Source organism: Grampus griseus (genome assembly GCF_964374135.1).
Source record: "Grampus griseus genome assembly, chromosome: 2".
NCBI lineage: Eukaryota > Metazoa > Chordata > Mammalia > Artiodactyla > Delphinidae > Grampus > Grampus griseus.
This window is the reverse complement of record NC_139018.1, coordinates 45,942,148-45,962,217: the sequence shown is the minus strand read 5'-3', so window position 1 is coordinate 45,962,217 and position 20,070 is coordinate 45,942,148. Positions and strand designations below refer to the sequence as shown.

At 42.9% G+C, this 20,070-nt stretch overlaps 1 protein-coding gene across 1 annotated transcript in view; it reads right to left on the bottom strand.

Moving 5' to 3' along the window:
• The window catches only part of GCH1 (GTP cyclohydrolase 1), a 53,098-nt gene extending 33,790 nt beyond the window's left edge, over positions 1-19,308 (bottom strand). The window contains exon 1 of the mRNA XM_082647076.1: positions 18,845-19,308. Coding sequence (XP_082503202.1) covers positions 18,845-19,184 — 340 coding nt within the window. The 5' untranslated portion in view covers positions 19,185-19,308. The remainder of the gene's footprint in view (positions 1-18,844) is intronic.
• Between the last annotated feature and the right edge of the window lie 762 nt (positions 19,309-20,070).

Below are 20,070 nucleotides of genomic sequence, written 5' to 3'. Positions count from 1 at the left end.
GAACCTGTAGAAACAGAGTATAATGGTTACAAGAAGCTGGGAGGGTGGAGGAAAAGGGAAGAGGTTAGTCAAAGAGTACAAACTTCAAGTTAGAAGATGAATAAACTCTAGGGATTTAACACATAGCTTTTTAATTATAATTAACAATACTGTATTAAATATTTGAAAGTTGCTAAGAGAGTAGATCTTAAAAGGGTGGTAATCATATTGCAACATATAAGTGTATCAAATCAATACATTGCACATCTTAAATTTATACAATGTTACATATCAATTATATCTTAATAAAGCTGGGGAAAAAATACATAACCAAGGCTATGGAAATAAATGTGCTAGCTGCCCTCAACAGAGTATTGATATGCATGTTTCAGCAAATACAGTAGCAGTATGCTCTTCCCATCCTCTCAGCAGCCGTTTTTATGAACACAACATCTCTCCCTGAGAGACAAGTTTCATATGTGAAGTTAATTAAGACCTTTTCCTTGATCACAACAGTAATGTTTGTTACAGTTTATCTATAAGACATTAAAACACTGAAATGAGAAAATGGAAGCACATAAAATCCCTCTACCCACAATTACTTAACTGGCTCTTAGGGAACCACAGGCACAGTAGTTCAAGAAGTATAGTATGGTAAAGTAGAAGGAATGAGTTAAAAGAGTCCAGAGACCCGAGTTCTCTTTCAAGCTCTGTGCCGACTGTGCCCTGGGTGGCAGGGTCCTCACAAGTAAGGTTTTGAAAAAGGAATTCAACATGACTCCCAGGTTCCTGGTTTGCACAAGTCTGCGAGTGTTGGAGATCAATGCCAAATTACAACAGGATTACCCTCCCGCTCCACTGGTCAGCTTCTGAGACGTGCACAACAACGGCTAGTGGCTTTCTGTACTGAGGAAGACAAAAGCACCTGTTTTAAACTATTCAGATTTATTCATGGATAAAACTGAAGGCTCCCAATCATATACACTATTAACTCTCAAAGTTACCTCAGCCAAAGAACTCTCATTCTGGTCACAGCTTAACTACTCTGAAAATCTGTGGTAAAAGTTTCTTATTTGTGGAAAATAAGATCCTTAAAAAGGCTGTTTAAAGAAAGAAACACAGTGTATTCAAGGAATCATTAAAAAAAATACACACCTGTCAAATTTAGTTTTGTGGGGTTTTTTTTTGTTTTTTTTTTTTGCGGTACGCGGCCCTCTCACTGTTGTGGCCTCTCCCGCTGCGGAGCACAAGCTCCGGACGCGCAGGCTCAGCGGCCATGGCTCACGGGCCCAGCCGCTCCGCGGCATGTGGGATCTTCCCGGACCGGGGCACGAACCCGTGTCCCCTACATCGGCAGGCGGACTCTCAACCACTGCGCCACCAGGGAAGCCCAAATTTAGTTTTTTAATTGGATAATTCTGTATACCTTTCACAATCCAGCTGTTTAACTGAAAATGGAATTTACAAAACAGATGGTAACACGGTCTGGTGTGCAGCAGTTCTAGAGAAAGAGCACACCAATCTGATAAACTATTCATTTGCTTCAAAGCCTTTAATAGGCTCATCCCTTATCATCCTACTTTCACTTATGCCGTGAGATTTCACACTGACGGATGTCATGGAACCATTTGTAATGCTATCCGACAAATAAGTACCAGCAGGGTGTGCAAGTCTCTATCATTCATGACAAATGATGAAGGGACAAGGGATCATCTTTTAGAACAGTGGCTCCCAAATACAGCCAATCATAGGGAGCCTTGGAAAACACAGCTTCCCAAGCCACCCTGATAAAGTCTGATTCACTGGGTGTCGGGGTGATCCCAGGATTACGTCTTTTAAAAACCCAAATGATTCCGATAACCAGTCAAGCTGGAAGCGTAGGATTTTAAGGGGTGAAAGAGGATGAAGGTTGAAAATGGACCCACTACTGGCTCTAACTTGCTGTTCAGCAAGGCCAAACAGTGGGCAATATAATTCTTCACCATAAACCCTCACTACAGTCCCCAAGTCACAGGGTGACAACTTGCACGGAACACTGTGAGCTCTGCCCAGGAGGCCTGGAAGAGAGACTGAGGTTGGAGGTGGTGGGGTGAGTGACCAGGAGAGACAAAGGGAAGAAGCTGGAGCCACCTTCAGAGCGGGTGGCAGAGAGGGCCACATGGCCCAGCAAAACATAGAGGAAGGAGGACCTCACACAAGAAAGTTGTACCCATCTCCCAGGAAAAATATCAGCCATTTAAAGACACCATTTGGCCCCCACAGCCAATGCACTAGAAACCAGTTTCAAAGGTAACATGATCATGTTTTCATAGAAATCCTGTACTAATTTCCAAGCTGGATGCAAATATATCAGACTGTGACCTCAAGAACCTTAAGATCTGAGGAAATAAGAAGTCTATGTGTAAAAATATTTGGATAATGACTATAGCTAAACTACAAAAGCAACAGTTTACAAAAAGGGAAAATTATGGGCCAGGAGAAGAAATACGGCTAAATTGGATAAAGATTTGAGCCAGGCCTTAAGGATGGATACGAGGAAAGGAAGAGAGGGTTTTCTAGAGGACGTGAAGAAGGGAGGTACTATATGAGATGAAATACAGAGGTGAGAAACAATAAAAGGAGAGGTACACTGCCTGAATGGGTCATGCACTGGGCAGAAACCAAATTCCCTTCTGTTTTAGAGCATTTTTCAAGTTAAAATTTACATTTAGTTCATAACCTCTTTCAAGTCCTGCCACACTCTGCATTGGTCAGAAGTTATTATCCTCATTTGACAGATGAGGAAACTGATGCTGTGCCTGCTGAAGAAGAGCCAACTGCTGGTTTGAGGGCTGGATTTTGACGCCTGTCCTCTGACTTCCAGGTGAGAGCCTGATCACCAGCCACCGGAAGTCTGAACCTGGTGAGCCCAGTGGCTGGAAAGCCAAATCAGGAGTTGCTGCAGCCATGAGGTGACAAGGCCTAGAACAGCAAAGGAAATGAAGAGAGCAAATCCGATTCTTTAAAAGAAAAATAAAATATCAATAGTTATGTATACGGAGGCTGAAGGAGAAGAGAGGGTCAAGCTAACCGCCAGCCTAGGAGAGCAGCTAGGAAGAGTGGCCTGATCACAACCATCTGCTAGAGCCCAGAGCTGGTGCACCTCAGTCACAAAATACTGTTTAGCCAACTATTTATTTGGTTTATATGCAGGAAAATTCAGTAATTTAATGCTACTTTGACCTTTACTTTCCGAAATCAAACTGGAACAGTTTCAGGGGAAAAGGAGAATCACATTAAATCTTCAAACTAATAAAAAGGCTTTTTTTTAAAAAAAGGAACTTCTCTATGGAAGTTTATTCTAGGAAATCAGTAAAAGATAGCTTTTCAAACCAACTAGAATCTTACAATCTTCAAGATCCAAATATTGTGTCTCTCCTGATTGTGATATTGCATGAAGAAAACAGCATTCCTAATAAAAAGGCTTTCCCTGAATTTAATCAAGTCTTTAGACCTAACTTCCAGTTTCCAGGAATATGAGGGATAGAGAAACAAATTAAATGAAAACAAGAAGAAAAGAATCACACACATCTCAAAGGTGGAGTATCTTACAGGATAGCTGACAATCTCTGATAAATCGGGGGGAGGAGGGTAGTAGGAACTTTTCTAGATTTAAACCTAACAATCAAATGCAAACGTATGGATACTGAGTGGGTCCTAGTTTGAACAAATCATGAGTGAAAGACATTTGGGACAACTGGGGAAATCTGAATGTAGATCAGGTACTAAATGATAAGAAGGAATTACTAGTTAGTATAGGATAGTATAAACGGTTAAGAAGAAAAACACCTTCAAGGGTGACATTTCACCTCTAAATACACATCTCTGATTTGCTCTCAGTACAAGAACAGATCATACCAATATGACAAAATGTTAATTTTGAATCTAGGTAGTAAGTATACAGCTGTCCCTCATATAATTTTGTCTACTTTTGTGTTTGGAAATTTTACATAATAAAAATTAAAAGTAAAATAAAATGTCATGATTCTAACAGAATATCAGTTTTATTGGCATTACTGTTTAACCAACGAATCCAACAATTCCTCTTCTAATTGATAAAAAGCTTTATTAATAGACTGAAACCTCAAGTGCTAGTATGACTAGCAACTACTTACTCTTCTTGGAGAAGTGTCTACAATACTCCTGAGGGGAAAGTCTTTAAATAAATGTTTTGTCCAAGCAAAGGGGCTATAGGTTAGAAGATCACCAACCCTAAAGAGCATATCGATGAAGAACCTTTTAAAAAATCTGCGTCACAAGAAAAATAAGAGAGACCTGTTACCGTAGAAACCATCTGTGTGGCTTGAATGTTTCAAAGGAAAACAGCACCTCTAGCAACAAAAGAAGCCTAAGGTCCTTGCTAGGACCTCACCTGTCAGCTGCTGGAAGTCAACAGAGTGAGCAAAGAGAGAATGCCAACAAGCGTGCCCATACTACAGAGACCTTGGCGAGACAATCCAACTCTAGTCTAACTGCCTTTCCCCGCAGACCAGATCCACAATAGTCTTGAAAGTGACTTGTGCAGGGTCATAAACTCGTTAGTGCAGATGCTGTGACTAACCCAGAGTAGTTGTTCTTCCCATTATACCAGGATGAGTCTTTGTTAACACTAAAATGGTTTGAGAAACACCCAACGGACCCTTAGCATCAATATTATATCAGTGAACATTTCTAACATGCTAAATATGTAGCTAAAAGACTTGTCGTCCTCTTATAAACTACTTCACTTGTAAAGGGCCACCCTTGAAAAGGCTCAGTTTATTGTGCTGGAGGGGTATAGAAAGAGTTAGATATTAAAATGAGAGAAAAAAACAGCATGGGCTAAGCTTGGCCTCCACTGAGGCAAATCCTGAAGGCGCTGGAGGCTGTCAGCTAACTGCACCTTACCCTTATGGCTGAAAGGCAAATTGTTTTTGATGGGCAACCAGAGTGGCACTCCTCCACAGTTGCCTGTGCATTAACAGAAGCACTTATATCTTGAAGGGGTGGTCAGCTAGAGAGGTGTGATCTACAGCAGCTCTACCTTAAAGCGGTCTGGAGTTCTGTAGAGTCCTCGCCGAGTTTGCAGCCTCTCAGTTGAACTCCAGCACCCAGTACCTTCATCACTGCTCATGAACATCTTACTGCGAGTGCATAAACTATACCATCGGTGTAATTGTCTTTTAAGCTATTTTAGTGACAAATTCCTTGTTTGGGACATTTGTCAATGGCCTCTGTTGAACTGGGCTCTGATTCCTATTTGGAATGAAAACTAATACATGTATGATCATGCCTCACATCAGTAGCCATGAACTTCACTGAAACAGCATCTGGACCAACTAGATCTCAAAACATGTCAACCCAGAACTCAGCAACTGCCAATTTCCTCACCTAAACCTGGATGTCTGTTCATAGAACTCTAGAGAGGCAAAAGGTGTTGACTGGTGGAGGTGGCAGGGGGGAGGATTCCCATGGTTAGCAGCCAAAACAAAAAAAAAAACAAAAAAAAGAGGAACAGTTAGAGGAAGAGAGCAGGCATAAGGGCTAAATATTGCAGAACAAGCCTCATGTAGGACTTCTGCCTCAGTCTCCAGCTCCAGTGTGAGAAGGAGACAGAGTGGATTTTCAAAACAGGCTATGCACTAAGCTATGCACTAAATTAAAATGCTCACTTGCCCTCGTGAGGAGGTGGTGATGGAAGAGAATTTAAAAATGCAGGCAACAGGCTGGAACACAACGAAACATTACAGCCGTGGTGAGGAAAGACAGGAGGAAATAAGTCAAGTGTTTCTGGAAGGAAGAGATCTATCTACTCGATGTCTGTAAAATCACTCTGGCACTGATGGATGGGAGCAGGACAAGCTAGGAGGCAAGACAGGCAGTAAAGAAGTGAGAGATGACTAAGAGTCAGAGCAAGAGAAGGTAAGAGAGTCTAGAGATATTCAGGAAGTATAAGAGTCAGGACCTGGGGCACGAGTAACCAAGGGGATTAATGAGAAGGAAGAATTGCAAGAGGAAATGAACGACCAGATTATAAAGCCTGGACAAGCAACATGTGTTCAGGTAAAGTTGTTCATTAGAAGGGCTGACTGGTCAAAATGGACTTTAGAAACATCAGAGAAAGAAGCCAGCCCTAATGCCTTCCCATGCTGATCTTTAAAAAGTTTAAAATAAACCTGCTTTGAAAGCTTCATTTAATTTTAACTCTATGGTACAGAAAACTATGAATATTAGTGTATTCCTTTTATTCCAGAACACCTAAGAGAGTAATCTTCTCTTAACTATCATGGACTATTTGTTTAAAAAAAAAAATTCAAAATGAATTTCCTTCTAGGTTCAGCTCAAAATCTACCTCCTCCATAGTCATCTGTGGTTTCAAGTCTCTCTGCCATAAGAACCCACCTTCCTTCTGACCACTCAGGACCCCACTTGCTCCTCTCTGCAGGAACTTAGTGCTGGTCCCGGCTAGCACAGACCAGAGGCTCCCTGAGGGCCAAGCCGATGCCAACCAGCTTTGCTTCCCTTTTAACCGTTAGCTCAGGGTCATTCACAGGCCTGATGTTTGATAAATAAATATGCACACAGCTAATATATCTTCAATTCTAAAGATTTCTTAAAATAAGAAAATAAAATACTTATAAATTTAAGAACATACAGCATTCTACAGATGAGTTACTGGCTCAAACAAGGACCAAACGGTTCTTTTCTAACTTTAAAACGATGCTCTTAACACAGACGAACCCTGAAGACATTATGCTAAGTGAAATAAGCCAGACACAAAGGACAAAATGATATGATTCCACTCATATGAGGTCCCTAGAATACTCAAATGCAGAAAGTAAAACAGAGGTTACCAAGGGCTGAGAGAAAAGGGGACCAGGGAGTTATTGGTTGATGAATATGGTTTCAGTTTGGGATAACGAAAATGTTCTGGAAATAGACTGTGGTGATGGTCGCACAGCAATGCGAATGTACTTAATGCCACTGAACTATATACTTAAAAATGGTAAACTTTATGTCGTGTATGCTTTAAAGCAAACAAATAAAAAAAAGAATATACAACATTCAACTGTATGCACTTCAACACAGTTGCAAACATGCTGTAGGAAACACAACTGGGTAAGTGGTAGAGATACAACATAATTATGTTGTATTATTTTGCCTAATTATTCAAAGAGAAGATAAAATAAATTGTATCTCAAACTTACATACCATTGTAGTTACAGAAAAAATTACTTTAAATAAAAGGAAAGATTAAGAATTTATAACTGCATTTAAGAAAAAGTACAAACCCTAAAAACAAAGATTTAAAACAGAACTGAAGTTTCCAAATAGTAAAACCATTAAAACAGACTCACATTTGTAAAGTATAAATGATCAAAATATAATTAAATGTGCTTTAGACAAAATGTATAAAATTTTGGTTTTCAAATATCTCCCTCAAAAGATTAAGTGGGGAGGGCTTCCCTGGTGGCGCAGTGGTTGAGAGTCTGCCTGCTGATGCAGGGGACACGGGTTCGTGCCCCGGTCCGGGAAGATCCCACATGCCGCAGAGCGGCTGGGCCCGTGAGCCATGGCCGCTGAGCCTGCGCATCCGGAGCCTGTGCTCCGCAGCGGGAGAGGCCACAGCAGTGAGAGGCCCGTGTACCGCAACAACAACAAGAAAAGATTAAGTGGGGAAAAGTTTGTTAGTTATTAATCCACCTTTGAACTGAATGTAATTTAGCTAAGTTTTTTTGCAATTATTTACAAATTCCCCTGATTTAAAATTTCATGAACTATCTTAAAGTCAGGATGTTAAGAAATGCCTCAAACTAAAACTACTTGGCTTTCTGTTTGCTAGAATTCAAGAAGAAAAACAGAATGCCGATGAATTACACTGCTCACATCTTAAATGGATCTTCATATGAAAATGTAACATAGGCACTTAAAACCTGAGGGGGCACGGTGTCCACTGGAACATGAGCACGGTCATCACACACACCTGGGTTTTGCTCTGTGCCCTCTGGCAAGTGACTTGACCAGAGGCCTCTCAGTTTCCAACTCTTTATAATGAGTACAGCCTCCAAGTTGACAGGAGGATCATATGAGATCACACGCATACAACCTGGCCCACTTCCCAGGGTTTGGGTGCCCATACTCTTCTCTTCAACACCTAACACTTTCATTCACCAACAACCAGCACATTGCTGCCTTGATACACACCAAGGGGAAGCTCACATGATCCTACCAGTCAGGAAAAAATACCCTCAAAAAATTTCTTATTTTCTGTAATTTGTTATATTACTCCCTAAAGTCCTACAGTCTGGCTTCTGAACACATTAAGCTATTTAAACTATGAACAACGCCTTCAAATAAAATCTCAGTACTCACTGCTAACACAGACAAAATGTCTATAGCACTTCATACATGCTGGGCATTTCTCTCAGCACTTTATATGTACTAACTCACTTAATCCTCACAATAACCCTATAAGATGGATGATTACTATTAACTGCCCCATTTTACAGATGAAGCAATTAAGGCACAGCTGGTCAGTAACAGGATTTGAAGCCAGGCAATCTGACTCAAGTCTACTATGTCTCGGGACCTTTTCCTTCTGTTCCACATTCCTTTTAAAACCATTTTCTGCCAACACTTACACTCCTGGATCTCCTGCCTCTCACATCTCCCTTTCGGGCAGTCTCTGCTGGTTCTTCTCTCATTCTCCTTAGTGTCGGAATGCTGACATCTCCTCTTCTCACTCCTTTGAGGAGCTCAGGCACTCTCCAAGCTTAACTCTCAGATTTATACCGATAATTCACAAATTTGAATTTCTAGCCTTAAACCACCATGCCATCTCTTGGCCTGTTTAAGTCACTCCCTTTTCCTCTGCACAAATGCAAATTCTAACCACCCTCATCTCAAAATCTGGTCCAGTTGCTTTTGGTGCATAACAAAACATCCCAGAATTTAGTGGTGTACAACTATTTTATTATGTCCTGGGATTCCGTGGGTCAGGAATTCAGACAAGGCACAGGAGAGATGACTGGCCTCTGGTCCACAATGTCTGGGGCTCAGTGGGGATGACTAGTTGGCTGGGGACTGGAATCACCTGGAGGAGTCTTTACTCACAGTTCTAGCGTTTGGTGCTAGCTGTTGGGTGGGACCCCAGCTAAAGCCATCAGCCGGAACACCCAGTTGTGGCCTCGCCATGTGGCAGAGCTTCCTCACAGCATGGCAGCCTCAGAGTAACTGGACTTTTTACATGGTGGCTCAGGGCTCCAGAGTATCCCACATTCTTAGAACACTTTCCAATTAATCCAACCCCATAGTTCTTCCTCATCACAAAAGAAGGAATATATTAAGCATCAGGTGCTTTTCGCATACCTTCTTAATTCTTGTAAGAGCCCAGGCAAAGCAAGTATTACCATTCTTTATAAAAAGAGAAAGATGAAAATTACGTTTGGAGACATGCCAGGAATTATACAGATAGTTAAGGGACAAGGTCACATTCAAACTCAGTCTCTTTCTTTACACTACATGGATCACAATGAAGATCAGGCTTGCAAATATATACATCTAACTATTTTTCTCTAATTCCAGGGTAAAGGTTTTCAGTAACTAGATTTTTCTTATTAGCTAGCCCTTAAAAAGTTGTATTTCCTTTGCTCCTAGATTTGAAACAACTTTGTCACAATGTTTTTAATTTATCTATCTGAAAATACATGTACATACTTCAAAAATAACAAACTGAAAATATAGTGAAAAGTCTTGCTTCTACTCTGGTCTGCCATCTGCCCAGTTCATATCCCTGATTAACATATAACCACTTGTGTATCCTCCAATTCTTAATGTCAATATAAACATTTTATTGTCCCCCCCAACGTAACTCCTCTGCATCATTTAGCCATTCTAAGGGACTAGACACATATAGGATGGTTCTTTTCATGGCTGCAGTGACTAACCTTGAGCATATGTCATTTCATGTATGCAATTCCCAGAGGCAGGATTTTCAAATAGGATATGTGTATTTGAATTTAATAGATGTTGCCAAATTATCCTCCATAAAGATAGCTTACACTCTCAACAGTAATATTTGTTTCCCTATAACTTCCATAATGTAATGCAGTATCAAGTTTCTAGACTTTGGCCAATCAAACAAGGAAAAAGTATATCTTTGGGTGGTCTGTGTGCATTTCTCTTATTGAAGGTGAGGTCAAGCATCTTTCCATGTATTTAAAAGTCATTTGTATTTCCTTTCCTGTGAATTGTCTGCTTACATGTCTTGCCAATTTTTCAATTGTGTTTTTGGCCTTTCTCTCAAATTAATTTCTAGCATCTCTTTTATATTAGTATGATTATCCTGTTGTCTACAATATGAATTGTAAATATTTCTTCCCAGTTTGTCATTTCTGTTAGTATTTGACCTGTAAAAGTTCTTAGTTTTTATATAAAGTAACAATTATTTTCTTTTATGGCTTCTAGATTGAGGCATAATTAGGTCAATCTCCAGTGCAGAATTAAAGAAATATATCAGAGAAATTAACAACCTTATATATCTTTAAGCTTTATTTAAAATACTTTTAAACTTACTGAATAGTTGCAAAGATGGCCTAAAGAGTTCCCATATATCTTCTTTATAGACGAACTCCAGTTAATAAATTCAGAAGGAATTAAAGAACCAAACATCATTATTTTTCAACTTCTAAAAAATACTGGATCTAGGCAATCACCAATGGCTTCTAAAGTCAAGTGAAATGCTGGTGAAAAGCTCTGTAATGGACAACTTCGGCTGATAACACTTAAAGCTAATCGATTATAACATCACAAAAAGACAACTAGATATTTAACTGCTTACTGATGGAAGCACATGTCACCACCTGTGAAGTATTCTTGACTACATTTAAGAGTTATTTGGTGGGGGTGGGAGTGGGGAGAAGCAGGAAGGCAAGCGTCTAAATCTAACTGCTAGTATATAAGCAACACAGGAGCTAAAGGAACATGTTAAATTAAATCGTGAGAAAAATAACGAGCAGAACCCAGAATGTGGGAAATTCTATAGGACAAATGACCCTGTTTCTTCAACAAATTGTTAGGGGATAAAAATGAATACCAAACTAACAAATTTTTTAAAAACTTGAAGACATTTATCAAATATAATACGTGAATCTTGTCTGAATCCTTATTCAAACAAACCAATTTGTAAAGAGATACCTGTGAGAAAAATCAAAGAAATGTAAATATTGGTTAGATATTTTCTATTAAGGAATTACTGTTGATTTCAAGTATGATAATATTTTTAAGTCTCTATTTTCAAGATACAGTAAAGTATTTATCAATGAAGTGACATATCTAGGATTTGCTTTAAAATAATTCAGTGGGGGAAGGCGTGTGACAAGAGGAACAAAGCAAACCTATGTTTATGTTAAAGGTTGGGTGATGGGCACATAGAAACTCATTATACTATTCTAATTTTGTGTACATTTGAACACTTCTACAATAATTTAAAAACTGCAGTCCTGACAGATTTTCTAGAGATTCTTCCCCATGAGAATTTTGATGTGCCAGGGAAACACCCCAGTTGCTTCAATTGATACCTTGGAATAATATGTTGACTGGATATAGAAGAAGCCATCTCGCCAAACAGGTGAGTTTCTACAGGCACAGGACTCTATGAAGGACACAAAGATGTCTAAAGGATGACCTCTGGCCTAGAAGAGAAGTGTTCAGGAGATCCAGTAGAAATAACTTCCATGGCTTTTCCATAAAGCTAATCCCCTACGTTTTTCTTTAGTGTATAAAAAAGCCAGCATTTATTGAGCACCTATGCACAGACCACTGTGGTAGAAGAAAGACAAGTGTTAAGAAAGGGTCCTTGTCTTTTTTTCTTTTCAATATTTATTTATTTGTCTGCGCCAGGTCTTAGTTGCTGCATATGGAATCGTAGTTGCGGCCTGCGGGATCTTTAGCTGCAGCATGCAGGTTCTTAGCTGCGGCATGCGGGATCTAGTGCCCTGACCAGGGATCAAACCCGGGCACCCTGCATTGGGAGCACAGAGTCTTAACCACTGGACCACCAGGGAAGTCCCAAGAAGGTATCCTTGTCTTTAAGAAATTAATTCAAACATTCATCAAGTCATCTACATGTGCTGGGCAATTTGCTAGGCATTCAAAGGTGAGTACAGACAGTCCTTCTTCTAAAAAACTGTGACTGAGGCTATAATAGAACCAAATTCTAGTGAGTAAATGTCCTCTCAATCTTGAGTATAACAAATTTACCTTGATTCAGACAATCTTTGATTAACCCCAATCTAAATTATCCCTCCATCTAATTGCCCTAAATTCAGTAGAGAATGTATAACCGTAGGGAACATATTCATTACATAAGCTGGACTTATGAATTGTTCATATAATCTAGGATTCATAACCTAGGATTCATCAAAGATTAGATAGTTGCCCTCTCCTGGCAAATTTTATTACTGCAGCCTGACTCAACCAAATACTGGACTCAAATAGAGGTATACTGCAAATGAGTCAGTGGGGGAATGCCCAGGCATAGAAGAGTTTCTAGAGCTGGACAAAGAAAACAGCAGAGGGCTTCCCTGCTGGCGCAGCGGTTAAGAATCCGCCTGCCAATGCAGGGGACACGGGTTCAAGCCCTGGTCCGGGAAGATCCCACATGCCGCGGAGCAACTAAGCCCATATGCGCCACAACTACTGAGCCTGCTCTCTAGAGCCCACGAGCCACAACTACTGAGCCCACGTGCCACAACTACCGAAGCCCATGTGCCCAGAGCCTGTGCTCCACAACAAGGGAAGCCGCCGCAATGAGAAGCCCATGCACTGCAATGAAGAGTAGCCCCCGCTCCCTGCAACGAGAGAAAGCCTGCATGCAGCAACGATGACCCAAAGCAGCCAAAAATAAAGAAAAGAAAAGAAAAGAAAACAGCAGAGAAGATACAAAAAGGGAAGGGGAGGGGAGTTGATTCAAATAAATCAGTAAAATATTATGATTAAAATTAAATAGACTATGAGAGATTATGATGATTCTCATTCTCTATCATTCTCCCAGTGCTGCTACTTTTCAGATATGATCTTGTGCAAGTTCTCTCTGTGCCCCAGTTTCCTTATCCCTAAAAACACGGCTAATATTACCTACCCCGTAGGGTTATTGTGAGGATCAGTGAGGCAATACATGTAAAGAACTCACAACTGTGCTCAGCACACAGTAATCAGGAGTGTTCGTTGTTATTCAGATGTCAGCTCAAGCATCCACACTTCCCATCTCCTAGCATAGATCAAGTTCCTTTGGTAAATGCTCTCACTGAGCTGTGTTCTTTTTATCACTAGATTTCTCCATCTATAATCACACTCATTCATGTGATTCTGATGAATATCTGTTTTAGTCTAATAGACTGTCTGTTCCATGAGGGAAGGAACCATATCTGGTTTTGCTGAGCCTGTTTCCCAGCATTCAGCGCAGTGGTTGGCACTCAGTGAATAAATTAAATGAAATTATAAAGTTCCCAGTCAGTCTTATGAATAATAGCATTTAACATTGGTATAGGTTAAACTGTGTTGAAGGTTAAGTTGAAGTCCTAAAGCTCAGTACCTTGGAAAGTGACCTTGGAAATAGAGTAACGTAATTAGCTAAATTAAGATAAGGCATACAGGTGTAAAGTGGATTCACTCCTATGTGACTGATGTCCTTAAAAGAGGGAAATTTGGACACGGACAGAAGCAGAGATGGGAGTAATGCAGCTGCAAGCTAAGGAACACCAAGGATTGACAGCTACCACCTGAAGCTGGGAAGAGGCAAGGAAGGACCGCACTCCCCTCCCCATTCCCTGTGATTTTCAGAGGGAGTATGGTTCCACCAATACCTTGATTTCAGACTTCTAGTCTCCAGAACTGTGAGACAATAGATTTCTGTTGTTTAAACAGTCCAGACTGTGGTACTTTCTTTTTTTTGTTGTTGCGGTACGCGGGCCTCTCACTGTTGTGGCCTCTCCCGTTGCGGAGCACAGGCTCCGGACGCGCAGGCTCAGCGGCCATAGCTCACGGGCCCAGCCGCTCCGCGGCATGCGGGATCCTCCCAGACCGGGGCACGAACCCGTGTCCCCTGCATCGGCAGGCGGACTCTCAACCACTGCGCCACCAGGGAAGCCCCTGATAATACATTTTTAAAAGAAACTAGTAAGACTAGATTTTCTCCTCCATGCTCAATGACTCTTAACAGCTTTAATCAACTTTGACTACTCCCAAGTTCCAGTCATAAACTTCAATGGTCTTGTTATTTTTTCTTCTTTATTCATAGTACCTTTTCTGGCAATACACAGAACTAAGTCCTATGTAAGAAGTATTCATTAACAAAATGAAAATGAAGCTTATTAGTGAATCAAGATTTAAATGAACTATACACCTCTAAAATAGCACCTCTCAATAATGAGATTAACTTTTCTACAACCTACTTTAAAACATGGGACATAAACTTACCTTTTGCCCACAATATGGGAGGCTATGATAAATAAGTATTATCACATCTTAGAAGTTGTTACAATTCTTAGTTCATCATGGCAGTCTGATTTGGTAAATCACAGACGTCCATGATTCAAAAAGAAAAACCTTTTGTGAGTGCTGGCACGTTTCAGTATGAAGTGGCTAAGACTCATTTTTGTGTAAATAAACTATCTAATTGCCTCGCTTTAGCTTTAGAGAATAGTTGTCATCTTGTAGTGAACATGGTTGAGGCAGGGTGGGGAAACAGTCATGAAGTCCATCACTGGCACTTCCCATGTGGCGCAGTGGTTAAGAATCCGCCTGCCAATGCAGGGGACATGGGTTCGATCCCTGGTTTAGGAAGATCCCACATGCCGCAGAGCAACTAAGCCCGTGTGCCACAACTACTGAGCCCGTGTGACACAACTACCGAAGCCCGCGTGCGTAGAGCCCGTGCTCCGCAACAAGAGAAGCCACCGCAATGAAGCCTGCGCACTGCAATGAAGAGTAGCTCGCCGCAACTAAAGCCCGCACACGGCAACGAAGACCCAACACAGCGAAAAATAAATTTAAAAAATAAAATAAATAAATTTATAAGAAGTCCATCACCTGTGATACCATCTCCTCTTCCTGCATTATATACAGGCTCACAGGCTTCCCAAATTTGGGACACTGTCAACTTGATTTATGAAAACTGCCTTGGCATCCTGGATAAGACAAGCTAAAACCTACTTCAACTAGAAATGTGACAGAAGACTCAAGACTCTTGTGTACTCCCATAAACTTATAAAAAGGACAACTGATGAGACAAGTTACATTCACTTAACCTTTGATGGATAATACTATCTAAGAGGTTGTTCCTATTTATACCCAGGAGAGGACAGGGAAAGAGAAGGGTCAGACACAAGAACATGAAGATCAAAGACCTCAGGCAACAGCAGACCCTCCAATTTAATTAGGATTCTGAATTTAAAAAATAGTGGAAATACAGGAAATATATAGAAAAGAAGATCTCATCAAAGGTTCTCTGAATATGTAAGAGAACTAGGATATGGTTAAATTGAAATGGGATAGCAACAGATAAAGATGAGCTGGTCCAAGGATTACCCTGTGATGCTATTCAAAGGACAGCCATTCCTGGGAGAGGTGATCGTGTCTTCTTCCAGCCCTCCCTCCACTACAAGCTACAGCCCAGTGGTGAACAATAACCAGGAGACTTGCACAACCTTGACAGAGCCCCATTACAGGTGACCACAGATGCACCCATAATGAGGTACATACTGGAAAGTAAAGAAAGTTGTACCACGCAAGGGTCATGAAAATACACTGCAGTGCAGGGAGAACTGACAAATTCCCCAAACATCAGAAATTAGCATCAATTCACTCAAGAGGAGCTAAAAAAAATAATTTGGGGAATGTAAAGTACCAACTTATTTTATTTATTTTATATTTTAAAAAACTTAAGTCAACACTAGTAACAAGTAATTAATATACAGAGATATAAAAGATGTTAACTATCTTATCTACAAGCATAGAAAAGTGACAGTTTCAAAGAAGTTTGCTTCTATCCAAAATAATCTATAGTGGTCATTGACTTATACTCTCTAAAGAAATAAAAATTAGGGATTGGGTAGGAGTGTTTTCTCTATTACTTACTTCTGTATTTTCTATAGATTTAAAGTATCCTTCCTTCTCCCACCCAGGTTGGTCCAAGGTCTGGACCACCACCATTTCAGGTTCATTCCTTTAAGTTCAGCATCATCCTTGTCACCCTCTCCTGTCTGTCTTCTATTTATGTACCTCTAAGAAATCAATATTAAGTCCTTAAGTGTGATCCTCTAGACAGAGGCTTTCAAACTTTTGACCACAACAAATACAAGAAATACTACATTCTACAACCGGAGCCAGTACATACCAGAAAAAATCATACCTATAAAACCTACTTGTAAGCTTCTCAAAACATTTACCCTTACTACATATGATAGACTGATTTTCTCCATTCTACTCCACCTTATTTTAATGCTGGTGACCCAAGTATTAGGTCCAAACTCAGTGTGAAATGCTTAGTAGAGAAGATACACTGACGTATCTCACCAAGTAGCAACATAAGGAAGCAGGTAAGAGTTCTGCATTCAGGCTGCCTAGATTCCAACACCAGCTCTACCACCTGAAGCTGTCAACCTCTCTGCCTCAGGTTCCTTATCATGGGGTAAAAGAACAGTGTTTACCTCAAAAATGAGGCTTAACCAAAGACCATCCACAAAAAGCACTTAGAGCATAAAAAGTATTCAATTAATGGCTATTAATTCTTAAATGGTCTGTGACATTTTCACTGTCGTAAAATATATATAACAATCATCTTAACCATTTTAAAATGTGCAATTCAGTGGCGTTTAGCACATTCACAATGTGTGCAGCCATCACCACTCTCTAGTCCTAGAACATCTGCATCATCCCAAGAGGAAACCTGGAACCCATTGAGCAGTCACTCCCCATTCCACCCTCTCCCCCAGGTCCTCTTGGGTAGGGAGATGATTAGAGTCCCCCTCATCTGATTTCTGTTCCTAGGTCCATGGACTTTTTAAATAATAAATTAACACTTGACTAGAACTGTCTTCTAAGGTAGAATGAAGTGTTCTTTGCAGTCATTAGTCCTATGGCTCATGAGACAAACTTCTGCTAATCATTTCTTAAGTAAACCTTTTGAGACACTTTCGGTCTCAAAAGTCAGGAGGACCTCCCCTACTCTCGAGGTCAGAAATCCCTCTCTCCTGTGAATTCTATTAGGGCGATTCCCAAAGCCTGACCAAGTGCGGCGGACACTTTCAGTGTCCACAAGAGGCAGACTGAGCAAGGCCCTAAGAAGATGTTTCTTCATTACATTCGTGGAATATCACCAAATGGTAGAATATTCACCAAATGAAGAATGTGTATTCTTCAGTCTTCGCATTTTGCAATTCTGTATTTGAGGCTCCAAACTTTTACCAACAAAGGTTTAAAAAGTAAACTTGGACAAAGAACTAGATATCCATTTCTTGGCTTTAAAATGTAGTGTCATTTCCTTTATGTGCCTCACCCCTCTCACACTGATTTCTCACCCTTCCTTTGGGGTGGGGGAGACTGGGCAAAAATAACTGTTTTCCCCAGAATCTATTCAGGAAGTCTCCAGAAACTTGATTGGGGAAATAATCTGAGCAGGGAGGTTACCTTGCAAAGCAGCACTGTTATTCTTTGAGAAATGGTGAAGGCAGAAGGCTTCTTAGACCAAAGGAATAAATGTCACCAAGAGGTACAGAAGATGTGGACTGGAAAACAACGCCCTTGGTCCGAGCTGTGCAAGTCAGATCTTTTTTAACTTTTTTTTTTTTTAATTAGTGACCAACATCGCTCACCCAGCAATTAGGCAGCGAAGTTCTCAATCATTTTCCACCGCCACCCCGCGCCCCCTACTTCCCGGCCTCCTGGGCAAAAGCCTGACCCTCCTCAGGCGCCGAAAGCACTGGGCCAACCCGGCTCCTTTGGGATGCGTGGGTGGGAAGTGCGTGATAGAGAGACTCCGGGTCCCACAGCCCAGCGAACCTCCCAGACTTCCAGGAAGTCGCTTTCCTGCTTTGGGGTTTGGGGAGTGGGGGAGAAAAGGCGGAGAACGCTTTAAGCAGCAAACTAACCCCCCAAAAACCTCACACTTCAAACTCCAGGAAAGCCCATGCCCAGAACTATGCCAAATTCTGGCCAAGTCCTGAGCTGGAGTGAACTGGATGTGAACAAAAGAGAATTACGACCTTCGGAACACCCGGGTACCCTGGCAAGCCAGCAAGAGTGAGGGTCCCCGAGTTTGCAGCAAAGAATCACCCCCGGCTTCAGACACACAAAGCCAAGGCTTCACCCCAGACCTACCAAAAATGAGACCTCCAGAGCAGAGATGACCTAGGAAGCCGTCACTTCCACGAGCCCAGGTGCACGTTCCTCGGGCATCCGGCCCTGGGCGTTCAGGCGACAAGGGCTCCAGGCTCCCACCCGGGGGCGGGGGTAAGGGACGTGGGGAGGCTCTGTGACTGCGGTCCCGCCAACCCGAGGCTGGAGGAGAGGGCCGCGTGCAGCGAGCGGGGAGGACCCCGCGAGGGCCGCTTCAACTAGTCCCCGGGTGGAGAGGCCGCTGACTCCCACCGCGGCCGAAATGCGTCCCACGCAGGGCCCTCTCCTTGGCCGGACGGCTGGGCCAGGGCCGAGGGCGGGGTTCGGAAAAGTGACAGCACTCGGCTTCCTCCGCCAAGAGTGAGCAACTCCGGGAACTAACTGGAACCGGCGCGCGCTTCCTGCAGCCACCTCCCCAGTGACCGGCACGCCGGCCGGCGGGCGCACTGACCTGAGATGGTCTCCTGGTAGCCCTTGGTGAAGAACTGCATGGCCGTGGCCGCCCTCCAGGGCGTCTTGAGCAGCCCCTGCCGCTGGGGGTCCTCGCCCAGCGAGCGCAGGATGGACGAGTAGGCGGCCGCCAGGTTGGGGAGGTTCAGCTCGTTATCCTCCTCGCTGCGGGGCCGCTCGCCCTTCCAGCCGTCCGCCGGCTGGACGCTCTTGCTCTCCGGCCGCGGCTGCTTCTCGGTGGGCGTACTGGGCCTGGGCCGCGGCGGCTCCCCCTCGGTGAACCCATTGCTGCACCGGGCGTCCCGCGGCTTCGCCTGCACCCGCCCCGGGCCCTTCTCCATAGACCTGCCGCTGCCGCCCCGGAGGGACCCTCGTACGCGTTAGGGGCTGCAACTGAACTTCGCCGGCGGGCAATGGACTGTGACCGCAATCACCTGAATAACGTAGGCCTCGGGCCAGGGGTAGGCTCCGAGCCCGGAACAGAAGAGACTGAGGAGTGCCGGAGCGCCTCCTTTTTATGGGCTGGCGGCTCGGCCGGCGCCGCGGGGCGTTTCCATTGGCCGAGGCTCCTGGCGCCATGGAGCTCACTCCGCCCCTTCGCCCCGCCCCCCGCCGGGTCCTTTGGAAGCCGGCCCCTGTGGCGCGTACTTTGTCCGAGTCCGTGGCGCGGACCTTGTCCGAGTCCGTGGCGCGGATCTTGTCCGAGTCCCTCCCGCGGACCTTGTCCGAGTCCCTCCCGCGCCAGGCGGGAGGATTGGGTTGGACCCCTCTGGCTATTGCCGGATGAACTGAATCCTAAAGGGGGCAGGTGTTCGGAGCTGGAACCTCGGCGAGGGGAGGCAAGGTCTGGGTGCCCCGTCAGCCCTCTCCTCTTAGGGCAAAGAGTACGCTGCATCAGAAGTGTTCTGGTCGCCTCGCCCTGTGAAAGATGAGCAAACAGGTGGCCTCGCCGGGGAAGAGACTGGGTTAAAATGTAGGTATGGAAACCAACTCATACTTTTAGGGCAACAGAATAATATGAATTGAAACGATTGCGTTCGTTAGTTAAAAACATGTCCAACGCACCTGCCTCCAGCCGCTGTCAGGAGGAATGTTACACCAAGTGGTCCTTAAGTGAGTCCCTATATCTAGGAGGACGGTATCTGTGGTGGCCAGAACTTTGACCCTGCAGAAATGGGTTTGCGAGCGAAGAAAAATTAGGGGTCTCATTAAAAACCCATTTGCGTT